This window comes from Drosophila subpulchrella, chromosome 3L, assembly GCF_014743375.2.
Source record: "Drosophila subpulchrella strain 33 F10 #4 breed RU33 chromosome 3L, RU_Dsub_v1.1 Primary Assembly, whole genome shotgun sequence".
NCBI lineage: Eukaryota > Metazoa > Arthropoda > Insecta > Diptera > Drosophilidae > Drosophila > Drosophila subpulchrella.
Genome location: NC_050612.1, coordinates 20334680 through 20362005, shown reverse-complemented (window position 1 = coordinate 20362005; position 27326 = coordinate 20334680). Strand labels below are relative to the sequence as shown.

Sequence of the window (27326 nt, the reverse complement as noted above, 5' to 3'; positions counted from 1 at the left end):
CAAGCAGGTGGTATGAATTTAAATTTATGAAAATTATTTGTCAGATTATAAAGCCCCCATTTTTGGAAGGGGGGACCAGAGATCAGAGATTGAGTTAAAAAGCCGGCTAATTTGTAGCGTTTAGTTAGGTTTGATTCGATAGGGAAACACAACATTTGCATAATTACGCGAAACTGTTGAAGACCTTTTGCGTAAGCTTATGTTATTCGATATGGAGTCGTGGGATTTGGGGTTTGGGATTTTATTTTGGATGAATGAAATGATGATCGAAGCAACAGGTTGGTTCACCTGTGATGGCTTAATCGATGCTTGAACAAAGATTTGTGATTATGAATGGAGAAATTTTGGGTTATAAGTACGTTGAAACAAATAAAAAAAAAATCCCCAAGCCATAAAAAAAAGGGTTTTCAGTATTTAAAAAGCTCTAGTTTAGTTTTACCTAAGATCAATGTGTTAAAAGTGAGTTCTTTAAGAATAATTGCATTTTTATTGCGGGTTTATTAATATATATTTAGTCATTAGCCGCAATTCAATTTTATGGGAATTTTTATGTTTATTAACAACTTAATTACTCTGGTTGTTCGAGGCTTATCTGGCAGATTAAAAAAGGAATAAATTGTTAGATTAATTTTAAAGGGAAGGAATTTTTCCAAGCACTTTAAAATAAATATTACTCTTTGCTGGAATTGCGACTTCAATTAGCATCTCAAAAGCCAAATAAACTCATTTTCCGCCTCAATATGGATCTACAATTAACACCTTGACAGATTCGTGTGATTGTTTAAAGAATTCTGAGACGCTTTCCTTATTTTTCATCTCAGGTTCAGAACAAAGTCTTTGAAAAGTAATTTCAACAGTTTGTTTAGTTTTGCGTGGACTGCGAATGAAGTCGTATAATTTTTATGATCATTTAGGGCTAGCAGGGAAAACTCCATCAAAGGCTGGGAAAGATTTTTAAATAAACACAGAGCGCGATCTTTGTTACAGTTCACAAAGCGGAACATTTTTACTGTAAAACGAGGCAGAAAATGCATTTTTTGCACGCTTACAAGTCGATTATTGCGGTTCAACTTGTTTTTTGTGCTGCGTTGGGAGATTAACAAGTCATTAACACGTCTCGAATCTCGAATACTTTCAGTCCCAAGACCTTGACCCAGCCATCTGAAAAAAAACATAAAAATCAGGGTAATCGAGGTGAAAGAGAATTCCCCTACCAACTTCAATGTCAACGGGGCGTATGCCGGAATTAATTATGAATTGCTTAAGGCACTTGTTCGAAAAATTATACACTATATGGTTGTACAACATTAACAACACGAAAGAAACGTGCATCTTCTTGCGCTATCCAGCTATTTCCGTAATACTTTTTGGGTTGAAAATACTCAAAATGGTTTTTGCCATGGCCCCAAAAAAAATAAAATTCACATCATCATAATGTTTATAATGCGTACACACCAAAATTGAGCGGCAGCCAAACGAGAGGTTGGTTCGTATTTTATTTGGCATCTTTGAATTTGTTTGCCGGTGTGTTAGAGAAAGATTAAATAGGTTTTCGGTAATGAATATTTTACATTTAAGGTACAACAACAATCCACCGACTAATGACGTAAGTCAGTTAAATCGATTGCTTGTTTCAGGAACTAAAATTTATAACACCATGAAGTTGAACTCTTTAAAAATCAAAGGTAGACTGTATCCAGAAATTTGTACTAATTTATTTTATTTAAAATTCAAATCATTCATCATGGCTTTTTCCCACACCCAATCACTATCTTAGCACTTTATTTCAGCACCATATTTAAGCGTCAATAGTTTTCCGGCACAATTTTTCAATTTTTACTCAGTGTTATTTTCAAAAAATTGCTTTCCCAATTACTGAATGTATTTCTTTTTCAATTTTCTTTACTTTTCTGACAGACAGTTAAGTAAAAAGCTAGAGAAAATTTCTTTGGCAGAAAATCGAGATGTGAAAATAGTATAAATATATGTGGAAAGACCACATAGGAATATATTTAGTTAATGCCGGCAAAATCTTCGTATATATGAGAGGAGATTTGCGAATGAAAAATGCGAATCTTTCGCGAATGAATCACTTTTGAATCAGATGCGGCAACCTTAATTTCTTTTCTATGTGTGCCGAATCAAATAGTTCTTGTTATTTACGAGCCCTGAGGGCAAGGCCAAGTTTGGCATATGTTTTTAGACGTTGGCTAGACAACTGACTAGAAAAAAAGGAAGCCGACAATTTGCATGCTAGAGCGAAAAAGGCATTAAAATTAATTTTACATATCGCGCAGAGCAGTTTTAAACATCCTTAGAGCAGGTAAAAATAGCCGGAAGCGGGCATTTTACATTTCCGCTTGGCAACAAAGACCGCAATTGAATGGACTGAATGATTACGGTTCGGTTTACCCCATAAATTATATGGTAAACTTTTCAATCTTCACAGTCAATGCATCAGGCCAAACAAACTGTGAACGTGGATGCATGGATGCATGGATACATGGTTTACATAGAGGCACATCTGACAGGTGGTCTAGATTTTGTGGCCCAAGGTTCGAGCCTTCATTGCGGATTAGTTGCAATTATTGTGGCCTCTTGACATTCTTCTTTATGAAAGCCAGGCAGCGGTCAACACAAAAACTCAGCACTTACGCACTATCGATTTTGTTTTTTTTTTTTCGCCCAGGCTTAAACCTATTTAAAGACCCCCAGTTCCAAAGAGTGCCATCGATTTGTGTTTGTGTTTGGTGTTTGACAATAAAAAGTAGCCGACATCATCAAATGAAAGACGGCACTAAAGATATCTCATCGAACTTGCCCTTAAGGGGCTTCAATTAAATGACCAAATGGCCAACTGACCAAAGGGGACTGCGATAAAGAGCAATAAACTAAGGGCTAAACCGAGTAATTAAAAAACAAACCCCATCTGATTTTGTTTGTTTTGTCTTCTCTTTCCCACCCAAATTGTTGTTATTGAACTTAATTGGATTTGGTAATTACTGGAAACAGAAATGGGTGAAAAAGAGTAACAGAAAATCGAGAAGAAATCAAAATTGGAAAATTGTTTTCTTTATGCAATTGCATCCAGCGATTGCTTCATCAAAATTGAGTTTCTATCGAAAATGAATTTTTATTTATCATAACAAACTGTTCGTGGTGAGCTACATAAAAGTGCAATAAAGGCAAATTTCATAGTGGAAATGGTTTCAAAATACTGAACAAACAATTGAGTGCACATGCAAGTACAGTGAAAACAGTTGAGTTATAACTTATATGCTTATGTTTTTTTTTCTGTGGTCTCTGGACCACACAAATGTTTTTTCTAGTAATTTTCCCTTATATTTTCCATCTACTTTTTACGAGATTATTTTTCCACTTAATGCCAAAGATTTAGTTGTCGACCGCGACGATCACGTAATAAATTTCATTTACTCAGGCGACGTGCACACGGCAGCTTGAAATAATAAAAGCAAATTGGAACCAGCATAAGAACAGGCCATTTTAAAGAATATTAGCCAGGTGTTTCATATACGACATATATCATATGTTGAAACCTTTAAGGAGTAAAACTTTTCCCCTTTATTCGCCTTTATGTAAGTAACAAAGAAAATAAATCATACCTCTATTCGGCATGCCATTCAACGTGAGTCAACAATTACACAACTCCCCATCACCTAAAACATGGCCATAAAAGCCCATTTCATCAATGTCAGACGCAGGGGATTGCCCTCATCCCCCCAATCTCCACCTGACATGTGTCATGGGTACATGGACATGCACATCAGCATCAGCATACGAAGCGTATTTTGTGATTTCTTTTTATTTTCCAGTGCTGAAACACGTGCGGCAATTATATGACCAGCCAATAATTTCGCTTAATAATACACGAAAAAAAAGCTGATATAGTGGTTCAATCGAACATAATTATGGTCATTAAGTTAAACTTTATTAACGCATTTCTTTGCAGACATTTGAAGGTCATTGGGCAGTTGTAGCCTATGTTCATGACTCTAGAGCATTTGCATCGATTAAATTAAATATAGATAAAGGCACAACAATAAAAATAATGCCTGCCTCGACTCGTGGCCTCAGTCGTCATGCCAAGTTTATCGATGGAAAAAAATACAAATACGAAACAAGTTTTCCTCGTGGGTCTATCGAATTACATTGGAGCGTGAGTTCCGCTTTTAAAACGATTCTAGGTGGGAAATATATACGCTTGATTCGCTACGTTCGTTTAAATGAAATGCTATCAAAACTTGGGGTGATTCAAAAACTCCGAAATAAAAAACTCTTACGCCTACGAAAAACACCTTAACAAATGGCTTTTGATTGCATTAAGAACCACGCCTCAAAGGCAATGAACTTGAAGCCTCATAAAATATTCAAATTCAAAGGTATCCCCTCTTTTTCCAACTGATAGGGCATGAAATGAGTGTGTCAAAGATAAATCATCTACGGAAAATCCAGAAGAAAGGCCGGCGAAGAAAGAAACAGGTAGGAATCAAATGCATAGGGTATTTATTTTTTCTCTATTCTTTAGCCTTTGGCCATTTCAAGGAATTACAGAATCCTGTTCTCTAGTTTCAGGTAGTTGTAGGTGTGTCGTCTCATTGTTTGTTGCAACCTCATAAAAATGTTTGTTTCGAAAAAAGATACAAAGGCATTTCGGGGATGGTTCGAAAAGGGTTCCCCCTGAACTTTAATTGCGTGTTCAGGACTTCGGGGTAATTAAATTGATACATATTTCATGTCAGGGGAATGCGGAATTATATGGTCCACACCCCAGAAAATAAGAGAAAGGAATCCAAAAGAGGATGAAGGCCTCGCCCAAAACACAAACAAAATTCCACAAGGCTTAGCCGGGGATTCAAACTGGCCAAGATCAGTTGGCCAGTGACTCGTATAGTAAGAGTCTTATTACCCGCCGAACCGATCCCAAACGATTCCAACCCAACCCAACCCAATTTGAATCCAAAACCACAGACGTTATTTGAGGATCATCAACTCGTTCATGTGTAAATCTAGAGCAAATCCATATCAATATCAGCTTAGCTGAGTCCCATCTCGTTTTTCCCAAGTTGTTGACCCAGTGTAACGGCAATCCAAGGTTTTAGCGATAGCCTAAGCATCACATTCACTTTAGAATTTGTTTTTTTTTTTTTTCTTTTTCAATAACTTACAATTCTGAAAAGAATATGTCGCATTTCTGATGTATGGGGCTTTCTGTTCCGAGTTCTTATCGACTCAGCCGCAATATCATTTGTCAAAGTGTCAACTGTGAGCATTGTTTGTGTTTATATAGTCTGGTGTGGCATCTTCGTTTTGCCCTTTGTTTTTCGCTGTCTGTCCGAAATCTGAGCATTGAAAATTGAGTAATATGCTCGGGGTTTTGGTATGCGGGCCCCCTTTCGGAGATGGGTTAGTCGAGATTGGCGGGGAGTGATGCGGCATTTTATAATAATGCAGAGAATAAGAATGATGAGACATGCTATTGGGGATTGGCTTTTTGCCGTTGCAGGCAGGTCCAAAAGATTGAAGATCCATTGCTTCTCCGACAAGGCCGGTAGCTCAAAGTGGATAAGGGGCACATGCAGTCGAAAAAATATCAAGATTGCTGCTTGATGGAAAGTCAAGGTAAACGGATTTTGAAAAGTTCTTAGATGGTCTTCGCTTTAAAAGCTTTTAAGTATGAAAATGCTATAGGAAACTAATGGGTTGTTAGGTGAGAAGCAAGGTATGTGCTGTCTTCTTAAGGTCATAAGTTAGGTACTTTAAGCATAGATCTTATATCTCAACCCCATAATCTTTAAACTTTCCTTCACATTAATTGATCTTGTAACTTTTTGTTAAACGCCTATTATATTATATCTTTCTTATGATTCAATGCCTGAACATTACAATTTCAAATTAAGCAACTCTCGTTAAAGTAATAAAATGTAGCCCATTTTAGGTTACCAATCTCAAACGAATTTTGCGCACTTGACACCTGAAGTGTCGTCACCTGTCGCCCGAGCAGACCTTTCACAGAAAAGCCAGACATTTATAGCCGTAAATTGATTATACAATTTACCATTTACCAGTAAATGGTTTTTGCCGAAAGGTGTATTAACATTGACCGCAGTTAAAGTTGCAATTTCACACGATTCGAGGAGTGAAAGAGAGGACAGACACCCACCTGAGCAGACTAATTGCAGGTGGGCCCAAAAGCTGGCGAGTTGGCGTTTTCTGGCCAAAATAAATTTCATTGTAGTGGTGATTTATGCTCGAGTGTTTTGACAACAGGCCCAAGACTTTCAAAACGATTTATTTGGCTTTTTGCAAATCATTTTCCAAATTGAAATTGGGTTAATTGAGCTTGACTTTGAACAGTCAAAAGGGTAGAAGAATTTTTGTGTGTAGGCTGGTTTCCAGAGAAATGTGTATATATAGAACACCGAGAGACGGAGAGTTTGGGAATCGATCTGTATGTCTGAAGTCTTACAAATGCAATTTGTGGTTTCAAAACGTCTTGAATGAAAGTGCCCCATACAAACTGAACGCTTGAGTAGTTCGGCCTGAAGAAAAGATGCTGGAAACGGGGAGAAATAATGGCTTTAAAATGGTAATACTGATACGCTTAGGTAAATAAGTGGGCAAGTGGATCAATTCTAAGACTTCTCCATTCATCTGCAGATCTGTAAAGCACTGTTAGAGTGTTAGATGTCAACTTTCCACATGATTGATTAACCATCAGGAACGGCTAAAGAATATTTCGAACAATGTCCGCTGGCTAATCAAAGAACTATCACAATAGAACCAAAGATTTTCACTTCATTAGGTTTGTCTTTGTCCCAGGAGGAGAATCCATAGAGATATATCGGTATAAGCCATACTATCCACCGTTAAAATGTTTTTCTTTCGGTATTTTCGTAATTTACTTGATTAAATGCATTGATCATTAGGCGTTCTCCATCGAGCGAGGGAAAAACTAGTTTACAGAATCCAGATAGTGGCAGGAAGCTGCTGGCACACACAAAAATATTCGTCGAAGGTAAGCCACATTTACAACCAAAAAAAAACACAAAACATAAAGAACACAACACACAAAAATAAAACACAATGAGCTGAGGAGACACCTGCTGTCCAAGCCGTTAGCAGTTAGCTACCGCCACACAATGGACCCAAGTCCAAGTCGAAGTGGAGGTATCTATCTGGTATGCAACCTGTAGATATGCGCTTTATAATTGCATGAACCGCTGCACCAACTGACCCACTTCGGCACCACACTATATACCATACCATACCATTCCGTACTATACTATACGATAGAACCCCAGTCTTGGGCACCCGCAGTCGCACCATAATAAAGCTTGTTCTGCGGCTTCTGTGGGCCCCCAAAATAAAAAAGACACCAAAATAGAAAAATTAAGTAAGGTAAATTAGTTTCAAAACAAATGTAAGCCCGCATGAACGAACAAAGAGTTAAGGGGATAATTTATGCAGTGAACTTTTCGACCAAAAACACAGTAAGCTTTTCTTGTTCAATTTGGCACCTAAAGGAAAATTTTAAATTTTAAGTGTAAAAAATCAGCTTTTCAGCATGGATACGCTGCGCCAGAAGTTTTCCGAGTTATTTAATAGCTCCCTGGCCAAAAAGAATGAGGAAGAAAACCTTGGAGAGGCCAGAACATCGGAAGTTTCAAATCAGGAAACTAAGAAGCCAGACGAAAGTTCACCATCTAATACCACGGAACCCATAACCTCTGCGGATTTGCCAATTCCAGATCTAAAGTTGCAAAAGTTCAAGAAACAGACATACCAACCTATAAACTATGAACTCGAGTTTGTGGACTTTGTGGAACGCAATGCTCCCAAGGGTTTTTCCAAGAAGATTATGGATATGATGCCCTATTTGCAAGTCAGTTTTTTATCCTGGCCAGCTTTTTGGTTTTGGCGTGGATACAATTGGCAATCTAAACGAAAAACTGAAAGGATCGGCCTTTACATTCAAAGGGTGGGATAAACTGGAATATTACCTACAATTTTCTGTTTTAAAAACTATTTTTTTTAGACCTATCAGCAGGCCAAACTGATGCAATTGGCCATCATAGCCACTGGTCTATTAACGGTTTCAATGGGTCAAACTGCCGGCATTCCAATAAAATTGGAAACAGTGCACCATAAAAAGCCAGAAGATGATATTGAAGACACCTCTTAGCCCAGGTAAGCCTTGATATATCTTTCTATACTGACTCAAAATTATTCTAAACTTTCGTTTAAAAAATTCCAAAAATGGGCATCCAGAACTATTACAGCAATCTGAAGGACAAAATCCAGAAGATCACAAAAAAGGAGGAACAAACCAGGGAAATGGTCAACCCACCTCAAATGCATAATCTTGGCGAGGAAATACGTCAATTGGTGCATTCCAAATCCTTCGAGAACGCCTACAGTACTGCCGCCCCCTTTCTATTTGCCAGCTTAGGGGCGTGGCCTGGTTATTGGCTGTTCAGAGGAATGGATTATCACGTACATCGGTCGCATATTCCATTGCCCATCTATATAAGACAGGCAAGTGTGTGGTTCCTTACTTCATTATAACCTTACTTATGATATATTATCCTATAGACATACTATCAAGCCAAAGTGGTGCAGCTTTTTATTATATTGGCTGGCACGTATACAGTTTTTAGAAATAATCGCAATAAACTGCGATTGATGAACACAAATAGCGTGGGTGAATCTTAAAACCTTGGAAAAACTAGCAATGGAAGTCCTTAAACCTGGTTTCAAAGAAAATACAAAAGCAGAACATCTGGAGCTGAACTTTTAATTTGAGAAACACAATTTGAACATGTTTAAAATAAATTTCAGACTCAGAATAATTTTCTGCATGTTACTGGAGATGGTTGGCCGGAATCGCCATTTGCCGATTGAGAGTCCTCTTCCTCACTTTCCTTCTTTTCAACGCCCTTTCTAATGGCCTTGATGGCCTCCGCTAACGCCAGAGAAGAAACACCATGTTCCAAGAGTTCCATGCAGATTTTGAGAGAATCTTTACTTAGACCAGTGTTCACTAACTCCGATATGGCGTGCAGCACATTCAAGGTATCTTCGGAATTATGAATTTGCGAATTTTCAGACATTTTAGTTCTAATTTTTATTCAGTTCGAATAATTCTTTTCTGATAAATTTATGCAATACCTTAACAGTTGTCAAGAAAACTGAAATGACAGGTATATCAAAGGTTACTGATAGTGCGAACTTGGATTGGGTGGATTTCCTTTTAATAAGTAATATCATTAGGAACAAAACTTATATCATACAATTAAAAAATACCTTTAAAATGGGTAAGTTTTCAGAACTTATCGTATTAAAAATCTCTAGAAAAAGGGTTTTAGACCTATATAACATGCTTTTAAGGACTGAAGAAAAGTAAAAATGATTGATGATCATGGGTATGTCAAAATATTTGATTGTAATTGAAATCCAAAGCCAATATTTCGTTCTGCTAACTCAAACCCCGGATACCTAACCGTATTCCATTAGCAGCTGTAAATCGTAACACCGTTTCAAGTTCAGAGTGCAGTAATGAGAGACACCTGCTCCAGTGAACCCCTCTATACGTTCGCCATACGATCTACCCGCCGCCAAGTGGAAAGATAAATTAGCTACAAATTAAACAAATTATATACGCTAGAGAGGCACGCACACACAGTTTTCACATCAGAGGGGGGATCTTAAGTAAAGAAATCTCAGCTGGCGGACAATTAAAAAACGCTTAAATGAAGATATTTTTCAGTCTGCAAGTGCAGTGCCGCCAGCATGTGATAAGTAAGAGCAAACACTTAATTATGAGAGGGAGATCTATTGTATCGCTTGGCCTCACCTGTATGAGATACATTTTCCGCTTCTTTTTATTTCGTTGCTCCACACAAACGAATGCTAATTATGCAGCATCTGAATCTTGATGATGCTACGATGATGAAGTTGTTAGTGTTTTGCTCTACTTGGAATGCAGTTCACTTTTTATGATCTGGTGCAATTGTGTTCAATTAGAAACCGAAAAAGAAGGCGTTCTCGAGACTTTCTCACTTAATGAAAATCAATTGAAAAACGTTTTCGCTGCGAGAATCTAGAACTTCACTTGAGAGCGAAGCGATTTCCAGCTTTAACTGAGGCGTTCCAAAATTATAAGAGTTGGCCGTGTCTTATTGTACAGTTTTATATAGTCGGGCTATATAAAAGTAAATTAGTCAGCAGGCGCGTAAAAACCGAAACTTTATAGGGAAGTGGTATATATTAAACTCTGTTTTCTTGTGGTAGGTTGGTTGGTTAACCCGATCGAAGGGGGTTGTAGATATATATAAACTTTTGAGAGGGTGTTTGTTTTTCCTGTTTAACACACTTTGCTTGCTATGGCAATGGGTTTTACAAATGCCTTCACAAGGTGTTGTTCACACACGAAATCGATCAAACAAATATTTTCAAACACAATTGGCCAGCTCAATGTATGGGAACTTGAGCGGTCTTTTAGTATTTCGCGGTTTCTCTTTGATGTTTGTTTATGCTTTAGTTTATTTACACAATTATTTACAGGTCGTTGGGTACAGTACGTAGCTTAGTGCATATTTTAGTGTGTTTATAATGTGAATTCGTGTTGTTATTTATTTTAATTTTTATATATTTTTCGTTAACGCGTTTGCATGACCATCGTGTCTGTGAGTTGAGCGCGAACTGAATTGAAATTCCGCTGGGTTGTGGCCACAAAGTGTATTGTGGATTGTATCTCATGGATTCCATGCAACCTCATTATGAAGTTCGCTTCGAACATGTTGGAAAATATCTGTGATAACCATTGAATCGGACAGGTTGGGCCCCGTTTTGGAATGTACGGATGCACGATTCTTGGGCCTGCTCTTGAAATCGCTTCGACATTTCTTGTTGTCACAACTTCGGAATTCGGATTATTACTGTGGATGGAGGCGCCCACTAGGAATTTAGTTAATTTGTTGATTATTCCGAGCACTATGAGGCCAGAAATTGGCCTTAATGAATGCTAAATGCTTTTAATGGGTGAAAGGCTAAGGGATGATAAAGCGTGTGGCGTTACTACTTGGGTTGGTAAAGCGAAAAGATGGTTTTTAGGATAGTAAAAATAGATGCAAAAAATATTATAACATTTTTTTAACCGAAACTTATAGTCTTAAAGGGGTTTAATAATATTATTTTATATGCTGAGTCACAAAACTTGTATTTTCCCTCTTAGAAAAAACCCTTTTCTAGTATTCCTGATGCTCGGCCCAACCTTATCTAACCCAAAACCTCATAGCTATTTATCTCCCCACACCCAGTCGCAAATCTCAGCTTGTGGAACGCATTGCAACAGGTTCGCCGGGCATTAAAAATAAAAGCTGCAAAAAATTGGTAAGGCGAAAAAAACGAGACCATAATAATTAATACCGATCGGCCGAGAGACCCACCGAACTCAGTCGAAGGAGAGAAGTGCGTAAGTGAAATAAAGAAAAACAGGAAATTATTCGCAGCAAAAGTTGCGAAATATTTCATAACCTGTCAGCCAAACAGGCAAAGATGACAAAACTGCGGATGGACATGATGGTATCTTGGTAAGAAATTTCACCCAAATATGATGACGAAAGGGGCGTGTCCCGGTCAATAATCGCACACCCTTGAAATCAGCCTGAAAAAACGCATTCAATTTGCAAAAATGAAAATGAAATGGAAAATGATACTTGGGGCGGCTTTTTGCCAATTTCTTTGGCCATGCCTGCCCGATCTTCTGGCATCTTGTGGCACAAATGTGTGGCACCGTGATAAATGCACCGAATGAGACGGGGAAAAATAAAATCAAAATAAGCTGAAAACAAAAAACCTGCAATCAGCAAACGAAAGTGAAACAAAAGCGCCGACGAGCGAGCAAGTGAGACAGGGAAGGAGACATTGGGAACGTTACGCGAAAAACTTGCAATTTCCATTTTAAATACGCAACAACTTTCGGCTAGAGGCAGGCTGCACAGGCCACAAGGAGTCCAAGTGGCTGGATTCCCCACCTCGGCAGCTGCTCAAAAAGCGATAAAGGGAGGGGCGGGAGGCACTGGATCTTAGGACCAGACCCAGGCCTACACTGGGAAAAAAGACCAAAGAAAAATCTAGTGAACTAACATCTGTCTTGATTGTTAAAACTTAAGGGGTAAACTTTTTTTTTGATTAAGGATCACTTTTTGCAACAGCCTCATAAAAGTATTTTCTAAATAATTAAGTTAATTGGATAAAATAAAATTAAATAGCTTATATACTAGGATAATTTATTTATGTTCTGGGAAGCAACTAGATCGTTCATTGATTTTTAAATAGTATGCGGTTGATTAGGTTTATTTACCTGGAAAATATTCAAAATTTTATTAAATACTATTGAATAAAATATACCTTAAAAACCCATTCAACGCAGGTGGTACTGAAACAACTTGGATTTTTAAAATATTTTTGAAGGTGTCTAGAAGTGGGCTACAATACATTTAAGCTCGTTATCCTTTTTTACTGCATACTTTTCGACGCCTTTATGCTAGAATGTTCGAGCCATTGTCAATTTCTATTTTATGTGAATTATCTTTAAATTTAAAATTAGTACCCACTAGGTGCTTAATATTCTTCCCTGTGTATAAATGCACAACAAACGACTTGGGCCACAAACTCCTCGACTCCGCGATTTGTTGTCTGTGGATCGTCTGGCTCTTGATTGGAGCTGCCCTCCAGGAAACGGAGGAGCAGGAGCAGAAGGAGGAGGAGGAGTAGTTTAGGGAGCCGTAGGAGTCTGGGCGGATTGGCGCTCTTTTGTTGGGTATGTCATCAGCATAAATTTTGCCTCGCATTCATCATAATTTCCATGCATTTAATTTGTATCATAAATTGTCTGCTTTACTCTAGGAGTCGACTGAGATTGCGAAGGGCCAAGGCTATAAAATCTGAGATATGAAATCTTCAATTAGTTCTGGGGGCGGGAGAGCTTAACTTCTTTTTTTTTTGCCAAGTTCCCAAGCAAGTTCATTGAACGACTGCCATTTTTCACTTTCACTTTAAGCAGCAGCAGCAGGAGGGAAATGGGAAATGCAGGTTCAATGGTCACGCACTTGGCAAAACAGCAGCAAAAGCTAATTGACATCCCTAGCCGGTGTCTGATTACCCAGCAGATTTTGCAAATGAGCCGGGCAAACATTCGTAAAAAAAAAAAGATACAAGCCCAGACACTTGAGATACAACGAAATGCATTCGCCAGATACAAAGATACACAGATACAAAGTACTCGACGCACGTTTGAATGCTGTGTTTTACAGCGATCAATAACAACAAAAGAGGCAGACTGTCTGGGCCGAGATGGGATCGTTGTTGGCCAGGTTAAAGATCATTAGGCGCGACAAGGGGTCAGGTAGTGGTGGTTGAGCCAAGGAGATATGATGGTCATGATAATCAAGGAGTGGAGGGTATCTCTTCAGTTTATTTCCCTCGTATTTCGCTAGCCGCCTGACCAAATGAGCCAATAATTTTATTGGTCGCGACTGGTAACCATAATCACTGCCTGCATTGATTGGAAAATCCATTATGGGCCTCACTTTATTTTTTTTAGACTGCACATGCTAATGGCTCCCTTTTTATATGTACAACCCACTTCCTTGCAGGAACCGGATTATAAAAGTCCTCCCCAAGGGGAAGTCCTAAATAAACAAATCAACTCCGTTTTTTTATTGACTTACGCAACGATTTCCTTTGATTGCCTATGGCCCAAAAAACAACGATATCGGTGAAACTTACCTGCAAGAAAGGAAGAGGACAGACAGATGGGATTAGTCATATGGTATGGGTATACAGTAGTATACATGATATGCGTGGAAATGATTAAGCAATTTCCGTTGACATGCAATTTTCCAAATGGACCAGAAGAGAGTGAGAGTGCGGCGATAGCGAAATATCTGCAATTGCAACCGCTCATAAATCAAGTTTGCTCAATAGAGGTTTTCATTCGGTTCGGTTCGGTTTATGGCGACAGATTGTGTGGCCAACAAAATGCAGTTAATGATCAGGAATGTGGCGAAATGTGGCGAAAGGGAACCGCCGATATAATAGAGAGTTTTGGTTTCGAGCCGTATTTATCTGGCATTTTAGCGAAATGGTTGGGAAACTCACTATCAAATTAGACAGTTGGATAATTATACAATCGTATTTGATGATTGGAGGGTAATTTATTATCCTTGAAATTTATATAACCACCGAGGGGATATAAAATGTAGTTTACTATGTAATTTGAGGATCATTTCCATTTATATCCATTTAAATTCTGTTGATATTTTTAAAGTTAACCTTTTCTTTGGTTATAATAATACTATATTTACGAAAATTCCCACACCAATTATCCCAGATCTAACCATGCAGCTTCCTTGATGCGATCCCCCTTATTTTCCCACACCTTGCTGATGTCTCAACAGGTAGTTCTCAAGGAAACCAAAACCCAGAGATCATCTGGCTATGAGTTCCACCCCCAAACAACTCAAACACCTGCTGACCTGTGGCGCAATCTTTCCGCCGATTGATGGATGGGACACTGTCAGGTAGTCGGGGGCATTCACCAATCCACCAGATACTTTCTGCCACATTGGTGTGAAATTATTTTGTCGGAGGCAGTTCAATGATATCTCTTTGAGGCGTTTTTGGAGCCCCAAGTTCAATGGACGTTCGTTGGCAGACGCAAAGGGTCTCCTTTTATGTTGCTTCATTTTTATGGACAGTTAAACAATTATATTTGGTATTTACAGCCGGCCAGACGACTATACGAAATATGAGATGTAAAAGATGATGCAATGCGGCAATTGGCCAGTCAGATGAGGAAAAATGGAGGAGGAGGTGGAGTAGATGGCTTCAATCCAAGGAGCCAACCGTCAACCGGCGACAATCTGCCACTTGGCACTTTCGATTTTACGCTTTCGCAATAAAAAGAAAACATTTTGTGGCATTTTTTCCAGCTGGTCACGTAACGAGACCCCCAACCAACCGACCATCCAACCAACTGACCATTAAGAAATTCTTGAGGATTGGGTATTTGGGACTTGAGCAACTGCACCCGCACCCAACCCAGTTGAGCTGCCACGCCCCAGCGGCATAAATCACAAGTGAAAAGTGCAGCCCAGTGTGTTGGCATCGCCATTCCATGGTGTGTGCATAAATTTAATCGGGCGTTTTATATCAGCACCTCGACGGCGAAACTAGAAGACAATGCGCAATCCGCCTATAAATAGGGCCCCAGACTTCAAGTCCGTTCGTCATGCCAGATGCAATCTAAATGAGAACTGACTCCCGCCCCGGATCGACAGCACGTCCAGATCTCAAGTTATGATGGGTTATAGCTAGGGGAAAAATATGGATACTCTATACAGGATGGGCACTCCATTAAAATAGCACAGTAACACAATAAAAATGAATAGATAGATAGATCTATATATCTATATATATATATATATAAAATACTACAGAATTAACTAATGGAAACTACCAGTTTTTCATAAATGAATAGATTTATATCTAGGTAGTAGTCGTGTTTATAAGGTTAAGGATCTTTGAATATTTAAGTCTATTTGAATATTTAAGTCTATTTAAATATTTAAATCTATTTGAATATTTAATGTTGACAATTTCTGTACAAATACAGAACTATATCTTATAGAGCAATCCATGTTCACCTACTCTCTATATGGCAATACCCCATGTTATTTCCATGAAACCTTACGCATGTCTCGTAGAACGTACGCATCGATATAGAAAGATAGCAAAGTACGTTTGAATATCTGAAAACAAAAATGCCATGTTTCTCACCATATCTACCTATGCAGCTGCTACTTTTTGGTTTTTATTTCAATTTTTTTATGGGCTCTACTCATGTATTTTTATGAAATCTGCTGTTTGTAGGTGCGCTGTGATGTTTTTATTTCTGGTTTTGGTTATTCTTTATGTTGTCGGTTCATTTGTAAAATGCTCACGTGCCACGGTTTCTTGTTTGCTTAGACAAAGTAGTGAAAAAAAAAAAAATATATATATATAATAGTAACCAGAATGCCATAGAGAGGCACGTTTTGGGTTCGAACGCAGTTCGAGAAATTTGTTTGCCTATTTTATGTTAATTCCTATGACGGACCCTAATCCGCGACATGCATCCTATGGCCCATGGCCAATCCTTGACGTCTGACGAAAGGTGTGTCATTCGCAGTGGTTGCCAATTAATTGCCAACTTATATGCAAATATCATAATAACCATTCTTCAATTCAAATTACATGGCGCAGCATATATAACGATCTTTTTATTCCAGACCTCTCTCAGCTCTATGCAAATTCAATTTGATTTTTTTTCTGTATTTCTCTAAAGGAACGAAAAAACAAGGCGCGAAACGATTTTCCAACCCACGCAGCAATATCGAATAACAGCAAACGTGTTTCCATCTGAACTTGAATGAAATGCCAAGCTCGAATTGGGTTACAGACAATTGCACGCCCGTAATTATACCAAAAACCCACAGAGCCCGAAACAATCCTGTCCCCATATGCTGACAGACGGATTGATTGCACGCCCAGGTTTATGGGATCTCAAGAGGAGCGGAGAGATCCAGTTAATAAGCTGGCAAATTGGGGGAGAAACCTACAAGACTTATGGTATTTGTAACGGAAGAAAACCAAGGAATGACAGCTGGAAACCAGAAATGTCAATCATTTGCTTTCAATGGAATTCCGTTTGAATTTTTATCAAAAGAACCACACTTTTTGGCAACTGTGTATGTATTTTGATACAAATTGTAAATCAGATAACTAGGCATGTATTTTCTATAGTATATATAGTATTTCTAGAGATAAGAAGGTCACTAGAATAGAAAGCAAACCAGAAAAAAGAGTTCACTTAAATATTATAAACCTGACAATTTCTGCTCTATTAAAAATCATTATCTAAGCCAGTTAAAATCAAGAAATTATCTGTTAAGCTGACCAAACAGCCAAGATTATTTATCATAATTAAATGAAAACAAACATTCTCTGACCCGTAGCAAAATCATTAAGTTGTCTGAAGTCTAACGCATTATCTTCTCATCTTTTGATGATCTGAAATGGGGCTAGTGTTAAATCTAGCCCGAATAGTGCTCTAAAATTAACATTTTATAATCAAATTTGATACTTTGAATGTTAATTTGTATCAATTTGCGGGCGACCGCAGAATGAAGAAAGAAACAACTATTTTTCTGGCTTTTACCAGGCACGGCAAATCAATCAAAACCTTAGCAGTCGCACATGGAGCAAAACAATCAAAACAATATCGCAAAAAAAGGCGAACTGAAAAAACCAAAAAAGAAAAGATTAATGAACAGAAATGTACATTAAATTGCTTGGCCCCGACGCACATGGACTTTCACTTTCTTTCCAATGGGGCAAGGAAAAGCGATAGGGCGAAGAAACTTATAGCTGGGAAACTATCCATCAAATACTTCGAGTATATTTGACCCATTAAGGCCCGAGCAAATACACGCAATGCAAAACGCATTGAGATATCGTTCGTTGTCCCTGGCAATTGTTTTAATTGGATTGTTTATTGGATAATGGGGGAGGGTTCGGGTTTGGGTTCTGTTTTGGTTGCCATGCTCAACGGGTTGGCCCATCTTTTTCCGACCTCGTTGTCCGCGAAATTGAGTCAACCCATATTGCCCCCTTGTATTGACCTAGTTCACCATAATTCATGCTCAATTTTACTCTTTCAGGGTCACGTGAAACAAAATCGACTAACTAAAGTGTTTTTTTATTTTTTGCAATACACTTCCTCAAGGCTTTTCGTATTGCCACTGATGTCGTCAGATCTGTGGATTATTTTAGGTATCCCATTTAGAATATTCTGGCCATTTGTTGTTTGTCCATTCTATATCTGTCTGTCGGTCTGTCTAGTAAATTAATGTCTAGCTAGGAATTCGTTCTGCACAATTTATTTAAAGACAATTTTTTTAAATTCTATAGTAAAACATTTTAAAATATTTTTGGGGTTTTCTGTTGTGAAAGAAATCTAAAATTTTTACTTATCCAAAAATTCGTTCATAGCGAGAAAAATGGATGGAAGAGAATTCAGTTTTTTAAGCTTAAAGAATGCACTTAAAATTTTCAAAGACCTCAGAAAATACTTTAAGCTATGAGTTAAGAGATAGGAATTGGAATATATTATCCAAAAATAATCTTCATATTTTGGGTACCAAACAATAACAGACATACAAAATTACAAACTTCATGTTTTTGAACATTTTGAATTTCCTGTTTTGAATTTAACACTATTTGAATTGTAAAAACGAGATAAATATCATAAAGATTTTCGCAGATCATTGAACCGCTCGAGATCATTATTTACGATTTTACAGCAAGAATTTTTACATATGCCATTAATCTTTGTGTGCTTCTCATTATCCCCGACTCGATCGTTTTTTCTGTCCTGACCAGACAATTTTTCATATTTTAACGAGCTAAAATTACGCGACATATCGTAATAAGCTATCGAACACAGTCTGCGTGCTACCCCCAGCAATCTGTCACAATTTATTTTAACACTTGCTCCCCCATGTCGTTACTCTGTCGCCCGAAAAACAAATTGTATTTGTTTCAGTTTATATTTTGGCAATTGTTTTTTGTGGGATTTTCTCTGAAAACATTTGGGTGACGGAAGTGCGCGTGTCGGCGCGACGCCATTTAAGCCAAAAAAATGGAATATGGCTATATAATGTGTATTTAACGATTCGAAAAACAGGCGAAAAGGCAGGCGCTGCATTAAAATTTCAGCAGCGTTTCGAGCGCGCAAATCTGCGACGCCCTCGAGTCGCCAAATCCTGACTTGCATCTGAAATCAAGAGGCCGTTTAATTTCCCTATATAGAAATCACAATATCGGCAAACAGTAGCACATATAGATATCCATCCACATATAGAGAATATATAAAACAGCCGGCCATCAACTAAACGGCCCATGGGCTGCATAAACAATTTGACGTCAATTCGAATGGAAAGAGAACAGAATAAATATCTGACTTTGGAATCAAGCAGAACCAAAATAAAGCTAATGAATGTGTTTTCATCTTTATGCCTCACTCTATTTGGGAAAATAAATCAAAAAGCTTATAGTAAGAAACCATTAGAAAGGAAATTATAAGCTGCAAAGGAAGCCGGCAATTTGTATGCTCATAGTCTGTTCAGAGAATTTACGACCTAACTATCTGTATAGAGCATAAAAATGCACTCAACCCTTATAGAGAATGACTCAACATCCGACAACCAACCACCGATGAGCCAAAGGGCTGGTTTATTTGCAAGCAAAGACAAAAAAAGAAAACAACGTCTTTTGTTGGCCAACTTGCCAAGTTGCAATGGGCAACATTGAAAAATAAATATGCAGAGCGAAAATATTTAGCCGGTGACCCTTAAAAAGCGATATTTGACATTTGTGCTCAAAGTACACATTTTCCCAGTGCCGCAAAGGAAAAATAGAAGAAAAAAATTTAAGGGGCAAGGTAGATGTCCAATTTAAGAAATACTCTTAGTTAAACTGTAACGCTTTAATATAATATGGGTAATGCTATTTTATACAATGTTTAGGAAATATGGTTTATTTAAGATCTTAATTAGGCCAAGGTATAAAGAAAACAAAGGCAATAACCACTAAAGTTTATTTCCAAAGAAGTAAATTTTAATGAGCTGTCAATAATATCAGAGACACTTAAACATACAGAACACCCAACTTTAGCTTGTAAAACAAAAATCTCACACCCAAATACAACCATCATCAGTTTTTGCAGTGGCGGATCCAGAGACGATTCTTGGGGGGGGAAATTGAACTTATTCTTAGATTTGGGGTTCAAACTTATTATTGCGAGAGAAATACAATAAAAATTATAAAACAAAAATTATCCATCCCAATTTTAGGTAAACTGTTGTATTTTCTTTTTTTTATTGCAGAGAATATTTTTCTAGCAAACAAGTAAAATTTTCAGGTTCTGTGGTTCCAAGGGGAAAATTAGGGAAATTTCCCCCCCCCGTGGATCCGCCACTGGTTTTTGACATTTCCAAAAATGCTGGAATGATATACTACCTTCCAAATCCCACAATACCACACGGTGAAGCCTGAACTTTCAAGAGAAATTATGTTGAGCACTGAATCGTTTTTATTAGACGAACGAATGAGTTTAGTTTGAATAAATATATTTTATTTTTGGGGGCCCTAATTGCCGATGAACCGATCCATTTTTAGAGGAAAACTATTGGAAAAACAAACGCCAGCGCAGGCGAGGTGGAAAACGTTTCCGAAGATGCGGCTGCCAAATAGATACAAGTTGCTAGCGCATAGAGTGGATACAGATTTGAATCCGAAACTGAATCATGATGGACGCACACAAGTGGACCGCGACCACACCTCTCTACCTCAGCTGATGTAATAGTCGTTCCAACGGATGTGCCGAAATGTTTATAAACAAATAAGAAATTGCACGGCGAGAAAATGCATAGAGCAATTCCTAAAGATTTTAATTTGGAGCATATACAATATTGATGTATGCAAGAGATGTATGCAGCTTTAAAGGTCTTTAATCTAGCTGTATAAAAAAATTATACTATTTCTTTAAAACAAAAATGGTATACCTTTTTAAAAAAAATGTTCACTTATTCCTTCAGTTTAATCTTAAATCAAAACCAGAAAATTAAAAGAATGTTCTCATATTTAAATGTCTATAGGGTTCTAAGACACCCCCAAATATGATACCTTATTTAAAGAATTCTAATCTATATAAACTAGTTTCATTTCTAACTTACACTTATAGCGCGTACTGTCGAGCATTTATATGCCGAGCTTTATCATTCCAGAACAGAAAGTTGGGTGATATTTCTTGAGTTTCGTTTGGGGTTGGCCTCTTCAGGTTTGTTTAGGCCGCTCACGTTGTCACAGAAACCGCAGGGTTCAGTTGGGAAAGGGATCCGAGGGGTAATACCGAGGTACCGAAGTATGTTAGAAAGTAAAACGCGCGAAAACAAATGCCACTATATTGATTACTGGTAAGGCACACAAAACCACACGCGTGTTACCGGCGAAGTTAACCGGAGTCGTTAGCCTTTATTTTCTTTTTTTTCCTATTTGTTGTGACAGGTCCGCTGTCTGCACTTTTTGTTGTTGCAACTGTGGACAATCCAATTAGCCAGTAAAGATGCGGCCCTACCAATCAGATAATGACATATACACCTGGAGATTTGTTCCATATAAATCTCAAAGCGTTCTTTCACCGCCGAAAATTTGTTGAAATATCTTGGGATTATTTCGATTCAGAACACCAAGTGATTTTGTTAGAATTCGGGATGGAAACGCGTGGAAAAGCACCAAAGATCGCGACGGAAAAGCCGGAAAACGCGAAGGGAAAACACGATGCGAACGGGAACACAACCAAAGCAAAACTGAATGGCCAGCGGAGGAATCCAATGGCCAACAAATTCTGAGACGACCCCTGAGTGAGAGCTTTCCTCTCACTCGTGGCTAGGCGGAAAACTCAGGAAAAGTCGGAAAAATGCTATTTTTGCCCCACGCCGGAAAACTACTCAAAGAGCCAAAGGCTTGATGAGGAAATTTTGTGTGAGCATTTCAGCCGACCATTTTTGTTTACAACGATTTTTTGTGTAAATGGCGCGCCGGCGTTCAGCGGATGAAAGTGAAATTACAATTGGTGGGGTATTGCAAAGAAACTTTTAGAAAATGTCACATTATCCTGTTTAATTTTTTTATTATATTTTGAATTTTTAATCATTTTCAAAAAGTGCATTTTTTAATAATTATTACCAAGATATCATTCATTGAATGCTTTATGCACTAAATTAGTATACTGATTATACTGAAGGTCACCAATATTGTAAGATAAATAATTCGATTATTCCTCTTATTACTTACAAAAATTACTAAAATAATAAATATCAATAAATTAATACTTAGATTATATAAATATTTATAGCCTTTGCTCGTAAAGTAAAGGGGTACAAAAGACATCGGAGAGAAATTTATATTGATTTATTTATTGAAAAGATAATAAACATTTATTTTTATGTTTATGCTTAATTGTATTTAATATGTTCAAAATACAATTTGGCATAAAATTTGATGTCATAACCAGCATAGTCGATAGGGTGCCCGTTTTGTGGGGTCGCTGATTGCGGGACTAATAATAGGCATCCCTCGACTCGAATTAAATAACTTGTATTCCCCAAGGCGTCCGTGCATGTTTTGCCTTGTTCCTTTTATTAAAAATTATTTTAAAATAATAATCTCTGCAGCTGAATAAAATCCAGTGATAAGAGTATGGAATATGAAAACACGATTGCTTTGCGTACATTAGTTTTTTAGCGACATGATTTGGTGGACGTGTTTTCTTATAGCTACAGCGGCCAGTGGTTTGAGTGCTTTGTGCGAGCGTAATTTAAGAGTGTATACCAATCCAAAACATGTGTTAAGCGGAGATTCTTTTGATTTGATCTGTTCCTACGAGCCCTGTCTTGGAGAGGGTAACCATATTCTAATTTCTAACGATCGTCTCAAGTTGGATACAGTGCACATCGACAACTTTACCGTCAAGCACAAAGTAATAAAAACTCCGCCTGAAGGAGGAATTTTGATTTTTACATGCCAGCACGACCACACCACCACTTCTTCCGCCATTGAAGTGATACCAAAGCTGAATATCAAGGACTTTAAGTGCATTAGTCGAGGGGACATATTGGTGGCGGAATGTAGCTTTAACCAGCTGGTATTTAGAGGTTTCTGGGAATCCATCAAATACTATCTCAGCATAGATAGTGGGGATAAGCATCAGTGCCAATCGATGGGGACTCAAATTCAGTGCACTAACCAGTACTCATTAACCACCTCAGAAAACCCGATCCTAACCTTTGCACTTGAAATGCGGAAGGGATATACATTGCAAAAGCAGATATTTCTTTTCAATAGAGCCCAAATAAAAGTGCCGCATTGGCCGATAAGTTCGCCAATAATCAACAAAAAACCAGGAAATTTAACTTGCATTGATTTTGGATCCTATTCAGTCTATGACACATACGATTGGAAGCTTATGCTGTATCCGAAAAATCCACGAGTCGGTTTGAAGAAAGAGCTTAAGCCAGTTTTCCAAAAATTTTTGTATGCAAAGGATGAGATACGTTTCCATACGCCGCACTACTATAACCAGACCTTTGTAGTCCATGTGTGGCGTCGCTACAGGGGCATAAATACTCCATGGACGAGAGATTATTACGCCGTTGAATTCACCACGGATACTTATCGGCCCGGCAGGCCTCCGTACTTACTGAACGATGTGTTCTATTACGAACCAGATACAAAACATCTTCACGTTTTCTGGCACCATATGTACAGTCTGGAGTTTGGCGACTCTGACTTAACCTACATTGTGCGTACAGACACAAGGTAAGCGTATACGGCGTCCGTCTGTCCGTCCGTATGAACGCTGAAATATCGGAAACTATTAAAGCTAGAAAGAAGGCGTGCAGATTCTAGAGATTCTTGTGCATCGCAAATTTATTTTATTTAATTTATTTTTTCGCCCATAAGTCATGGTATGGAACGGTCCCAGCTTCACCGATTATAGGACGAACGAGTCGAAATCCTCTGGTGATGAAAAAATATTCTACATTATCGGCTCAGTCGGTGCCGCATTTCTACCTATAATAGCCGTCTTGATTCGGAAACTTAAAAAAATGAGTCAAATTGAAATAGTATTTCCCGTTGGCCTATTCGATTGTATTGAGATGAAAAATGGATTGGTTCATCCTCCTAGTCCTATTACCATACCTGGAAGCGTTTCTCCAAGGGGATTAGTTAATATTAAGATGATGACGATGGAAACTATTTTCGAAGAAGGTCTTAGTACTGTTTCTAGTTCGTATGTGACATTGAGTGAGCCGAGTGTTGCACCTAGTTTGCATGGGCCCACGAAAGAACCCAATGTTGTACCTAGTTCGTATGGGCCCACGAAAGAACCCAATGTTGTACCTAGTTCGTATGTGCCCACGGAAAAACCGATTATTGTTTCTATGTCTTATGTCACCGTGGACAGTAGCACTCTTAAAGAACGGACAGTTAATCTTAGTTATGTATAGTCAAAATTATTTATACACCTGATATTTTTAATAGTACTATATCAAACATTAATATATTAACGATAAATAATACATAACGATAAAAGTATCTACTTATGTACATTGTACATATATGGGGATCTGGCTGCTTCTGATTATTTTCAATCATTCTGAAAGTCCTTCGGAATAATTCCATAGTTTTTGCCAAAATTTCATATCAATTAATACAATCAATATCTACAATCTACTTTTAAATTTGAAGTCAACAAAAAAATTGTACAGCTTCAATAGGTTTTGTTTGCGCTAAGATTTCCTAGAAAGAATTGTTTCACTTACGTACTGACACTGTGTCAGGCGCGGATTCGGGAGAAATTGCCGTACATACTACATTTAGTAATGTGAAAACATGCTTTTCAAACTCCAGAAATAGTCTGGGTATTCCCTAAACTGTTGAATTGCTGAACTGTTGAAAATTCAACAGAAAATTTCAGCAATTAAGGGAACGACCCAAAAAGTTCCCTGTTGAATTTTCAATTTTAAGGGGTATCTCGAGGTCGTTGTTTTTCTTTTTTTCGACCCATTCGTCTTACTTATTACTGCGAGTCCTAGGGAACCACCAAATGTTTCAGATTGTTCCCCTCTGGCTAATTAAAATTAAGTGATAAGAGTTCGGAATTTGAAATAATGCATCAAATTGAATAAGCACATTCAGTTTTCAACGCCATGATTTTGTTGACGTGCTTTTTTGCGGCTGCAGCAACAAATAGTTTGTGTGGTAGGGGTGGTACTCCGGGTATGAGCAGACTCCATGTGCATGCCGTACCAAAAACAGTTTACGGTGGTGAATCTTTCGATGTGTTCTGTTCTTACAACGCTTCCTTCGTAACGCCGCGTATTTTCCTATATTCATATAGTGGCGATAAGTTAAATACAGTGCCCGTCAACCACTTTACCATTATGCACAGAACCTTAAACACCCCGAAAGAAGGCGGAAAATATTATTTCCAATGCCGGGCTGACGACCATTTAGACTGGATCTATCTTATAGTGATACCAAAACTGAATGTCAGGGACTTTGAGTGCGTTAGTAAAGGGGACGAATTGGTGGTGGTATGCAGCTTTAGCCAGTTGGGCTCTATGGTCTTATGGAACTACAATAAATACTATCTCAGCTTAGATAACAACGAAAATAACCAGTGCCAATCAGTGGGGACTCGGATTGAGTGCACTACAAATTACTTATATGCCACCACCGAAAACTTGAACCACACCTTTGTCCTTCAACTGAACTTTAATTATGGTTATGATATTCAGAAGCAAATATTTCACCTTAGTAGAACTCAAATGAAAGTGCCGCCTTGGCCTTACAATTGGTCAGTTATCACCGCAAAGAGAGGCTTATTAACATGCATCAGAGATTTACACCATTATAAATTTGTTAAGCAAGATTGGAAACTGCTTCTGGTGCCGCGAAATCCACGAATCATGCAGCAAGCGCCCGAGCTAACTAGGCATCATCGCCGCGATGAGATTTGCTTCCGTACACCCCGTTACAAAAACCAGACTTTTGAATTGCGTATGTGGAGTCGCTATATTGGGAAAAATACTCCATGGATAGATCGCCGCAGTTACTGCCCGGGGTCTTCTTTTACGATCCGGACAAAAAGAACTTTCAAATTTTTTGGAGGAAGTTGGAAGAACTGGACTTAACGTACATTGTGCAGACGGACACAGGGTAAGTGTAAAAGATATAAACTTTAATTACTTTTCTTCATTATCCAAAACTTTATCTACCACAACTTAAGTTGCAAATATAGACATTTCTTAACAACATCTGTACACTAACAAAATAAATAAATTTCTGCCTTTCTTAAAACTCTCCCAAAATATATCAATATATCATTAAAGTCGACCAGTTATGCATTTTTCGATTTCCAGTAAAAAGGCGCTACTTAAAACCAATACCTCCGCCGTTTTCCACCAATGGGATCCCACACATTCGGCTACAGTGTTGGTTTGGAGCAAAAACTCTGTGGGGCAATCGGACTACAGCTCAAAACTGAATGTTCCAGTTCTGACCAACGCTGAGCTGCATCAACCGCAGGACCTCTGGTACAATATAGAAAACCAAACCATGACCTGGAAGCCACCGAAGGATGTAAACAAGCTTGTTTCGTATATCGTGATCTGGTGCTTCGTATCCTCCAACATAACTTTTATCTGTGAGGATCAAAAGGGTCTACAATCAGAGCCTGTGCCAGCATCTATGCAGAAATTTCAGTTCAAAACACAGGCAGCTGATTTAAACAAGGCGGTAGTGGCCCTTTACGAGGACGGGTCCAGCGGAGGCATGGTATGGAACGGTCCCAGCTTCACCGATTATAGGACGAACGAGTCGAAATCCTCTGGCGATGAAAAAATATTCTACATTATCGGCTCAGTCGGTGCCGCATTTCTACCTATAATAGCCGTCTTGATTCGGAAACTTAAAAAAATGAGTCAAATTGAAATAGTATTTCCCGTTGGCCTATTCGATTGTATTGAGATGAAAAATGGATTGGTTCATCCTCCTAGTCCTATTACCATACCTGGAAGCGTTTCTCCCAGGGGATTAGTTAATATTAAGATGACGAGGATGGAAACTATTTTCGAAGAAGGTCTTAGTACTGTTTCTAGTTCGTATGTGACATTGAATGAGCCGAGTGTTGCACCTAGTTTGCATGGGCCCACGAAAGAACCCAATGTTGTACCAAAGACCATAGAATAACAAGATGCGTAACTAGGAGTAAAAAAATGTACACAGGCGGGCTCATTTTTGCAAAGCAACCCTTACACGTATAGGAATCTATTTTTAGAATGCCGTTGCTTTGCTTCCTTCTCTCTCCCTCTCTCTTGCTATCTCGCTCACGACACTCCGCGCTGTGAAAAAGTCAAAATCCAATTTTTGTCTCAATTGTCGATTCTTGAATTATGTTGACGAAAAGGAATCGATCTAAAAGACGCATTGCTCAAGCGAATTATAAGCGGGTTGTGGCGCTCTGCGTATGTTGGTGACCCGCGGATAATGGATTTGAGTTCCATGTTCGAGTCCACTCTGAGGCTGGATTCAACTTAATATTTTTTTATATTTTTTTTTTTATTTTAATATTT

General features: G+C 38.2%; 4 protein-coding genes across 12 annotated transcripts in view; 2 read left to right on the top strand and 2 right to left on the bottom strand.

Annotated features, from left to right (window-relative positions):
• The window catches only part of LOC119554215 (supervillin), a 126194-nt gene extending 104729 nt beyond the window's left edge, over positions 1–21465 (bottom strand). For 3 of the 9 annotated variants that reach the window (XM_037865020.1, XM_037865024.1, XM_037865025.1), the window contains exon 1: positions 9875–10702. In XM_037865020.1, the coding sequence (XP_037720948.1) occupies positions 9875–9889 (15 nt within the window). In that variant the 5' untranslated portion in view covers positions 9890–10702. Of the gene's footprint in view, positions 1–9874; positions 10705–20861 lie in introns of those variants that run through there. The other 6 variants (XM_037865026.1, XM_037865037.1, XM_037865038.1 and 3 more) reach the window with 4 other exon arrangements.
• Positions 7515–8429, top strand: LOC119554220. Its single transcript, XM_037865047.1, has 3 exons — positions 7515–7999; positions 8057–8208; positions 8290–8429. Exons 1-2 carry the CDS (start codon positions 7586–7588, stop codon positions 8201–8203), a joined length of 561 nt encoding a protein of 186 aa, XP_037720975.1. The 5' UTR covers positions 7515–7585; the 3' UTR covers positions 8204–8208; positions 8290–8429.
• Positions 8278–8867, top strand: LOC119554221. The gene is made up of 2 exons (XM_037865048.1): positions 8278–8556; positions 8614–8867. The coding sequence occupies exons 1-2, from the start codon at positions 8278–8280 to the stop codon at positions 8731–8733; spliced, it is 399 nt and encodes a 132-aa protein (XP_037720976.1). The 3' UTR covers positions 8734–8867.
• On the bottom strand, positions 8796–9215 carry LOC119554222. Its single transcript, XM_037865050.1, has one exon. It carries the CDS (start codon positions 9129–9131, stop codon positions 8862–8864), a length of 270 nt encoding a protein of 89 aa, XP_037720978.1. The 5' UTR covers positions 9132–9215; the 3' UTR covers positions 8796–8861.
• Positions 21466–27326: the final 5861 nt, after the last annotated feature.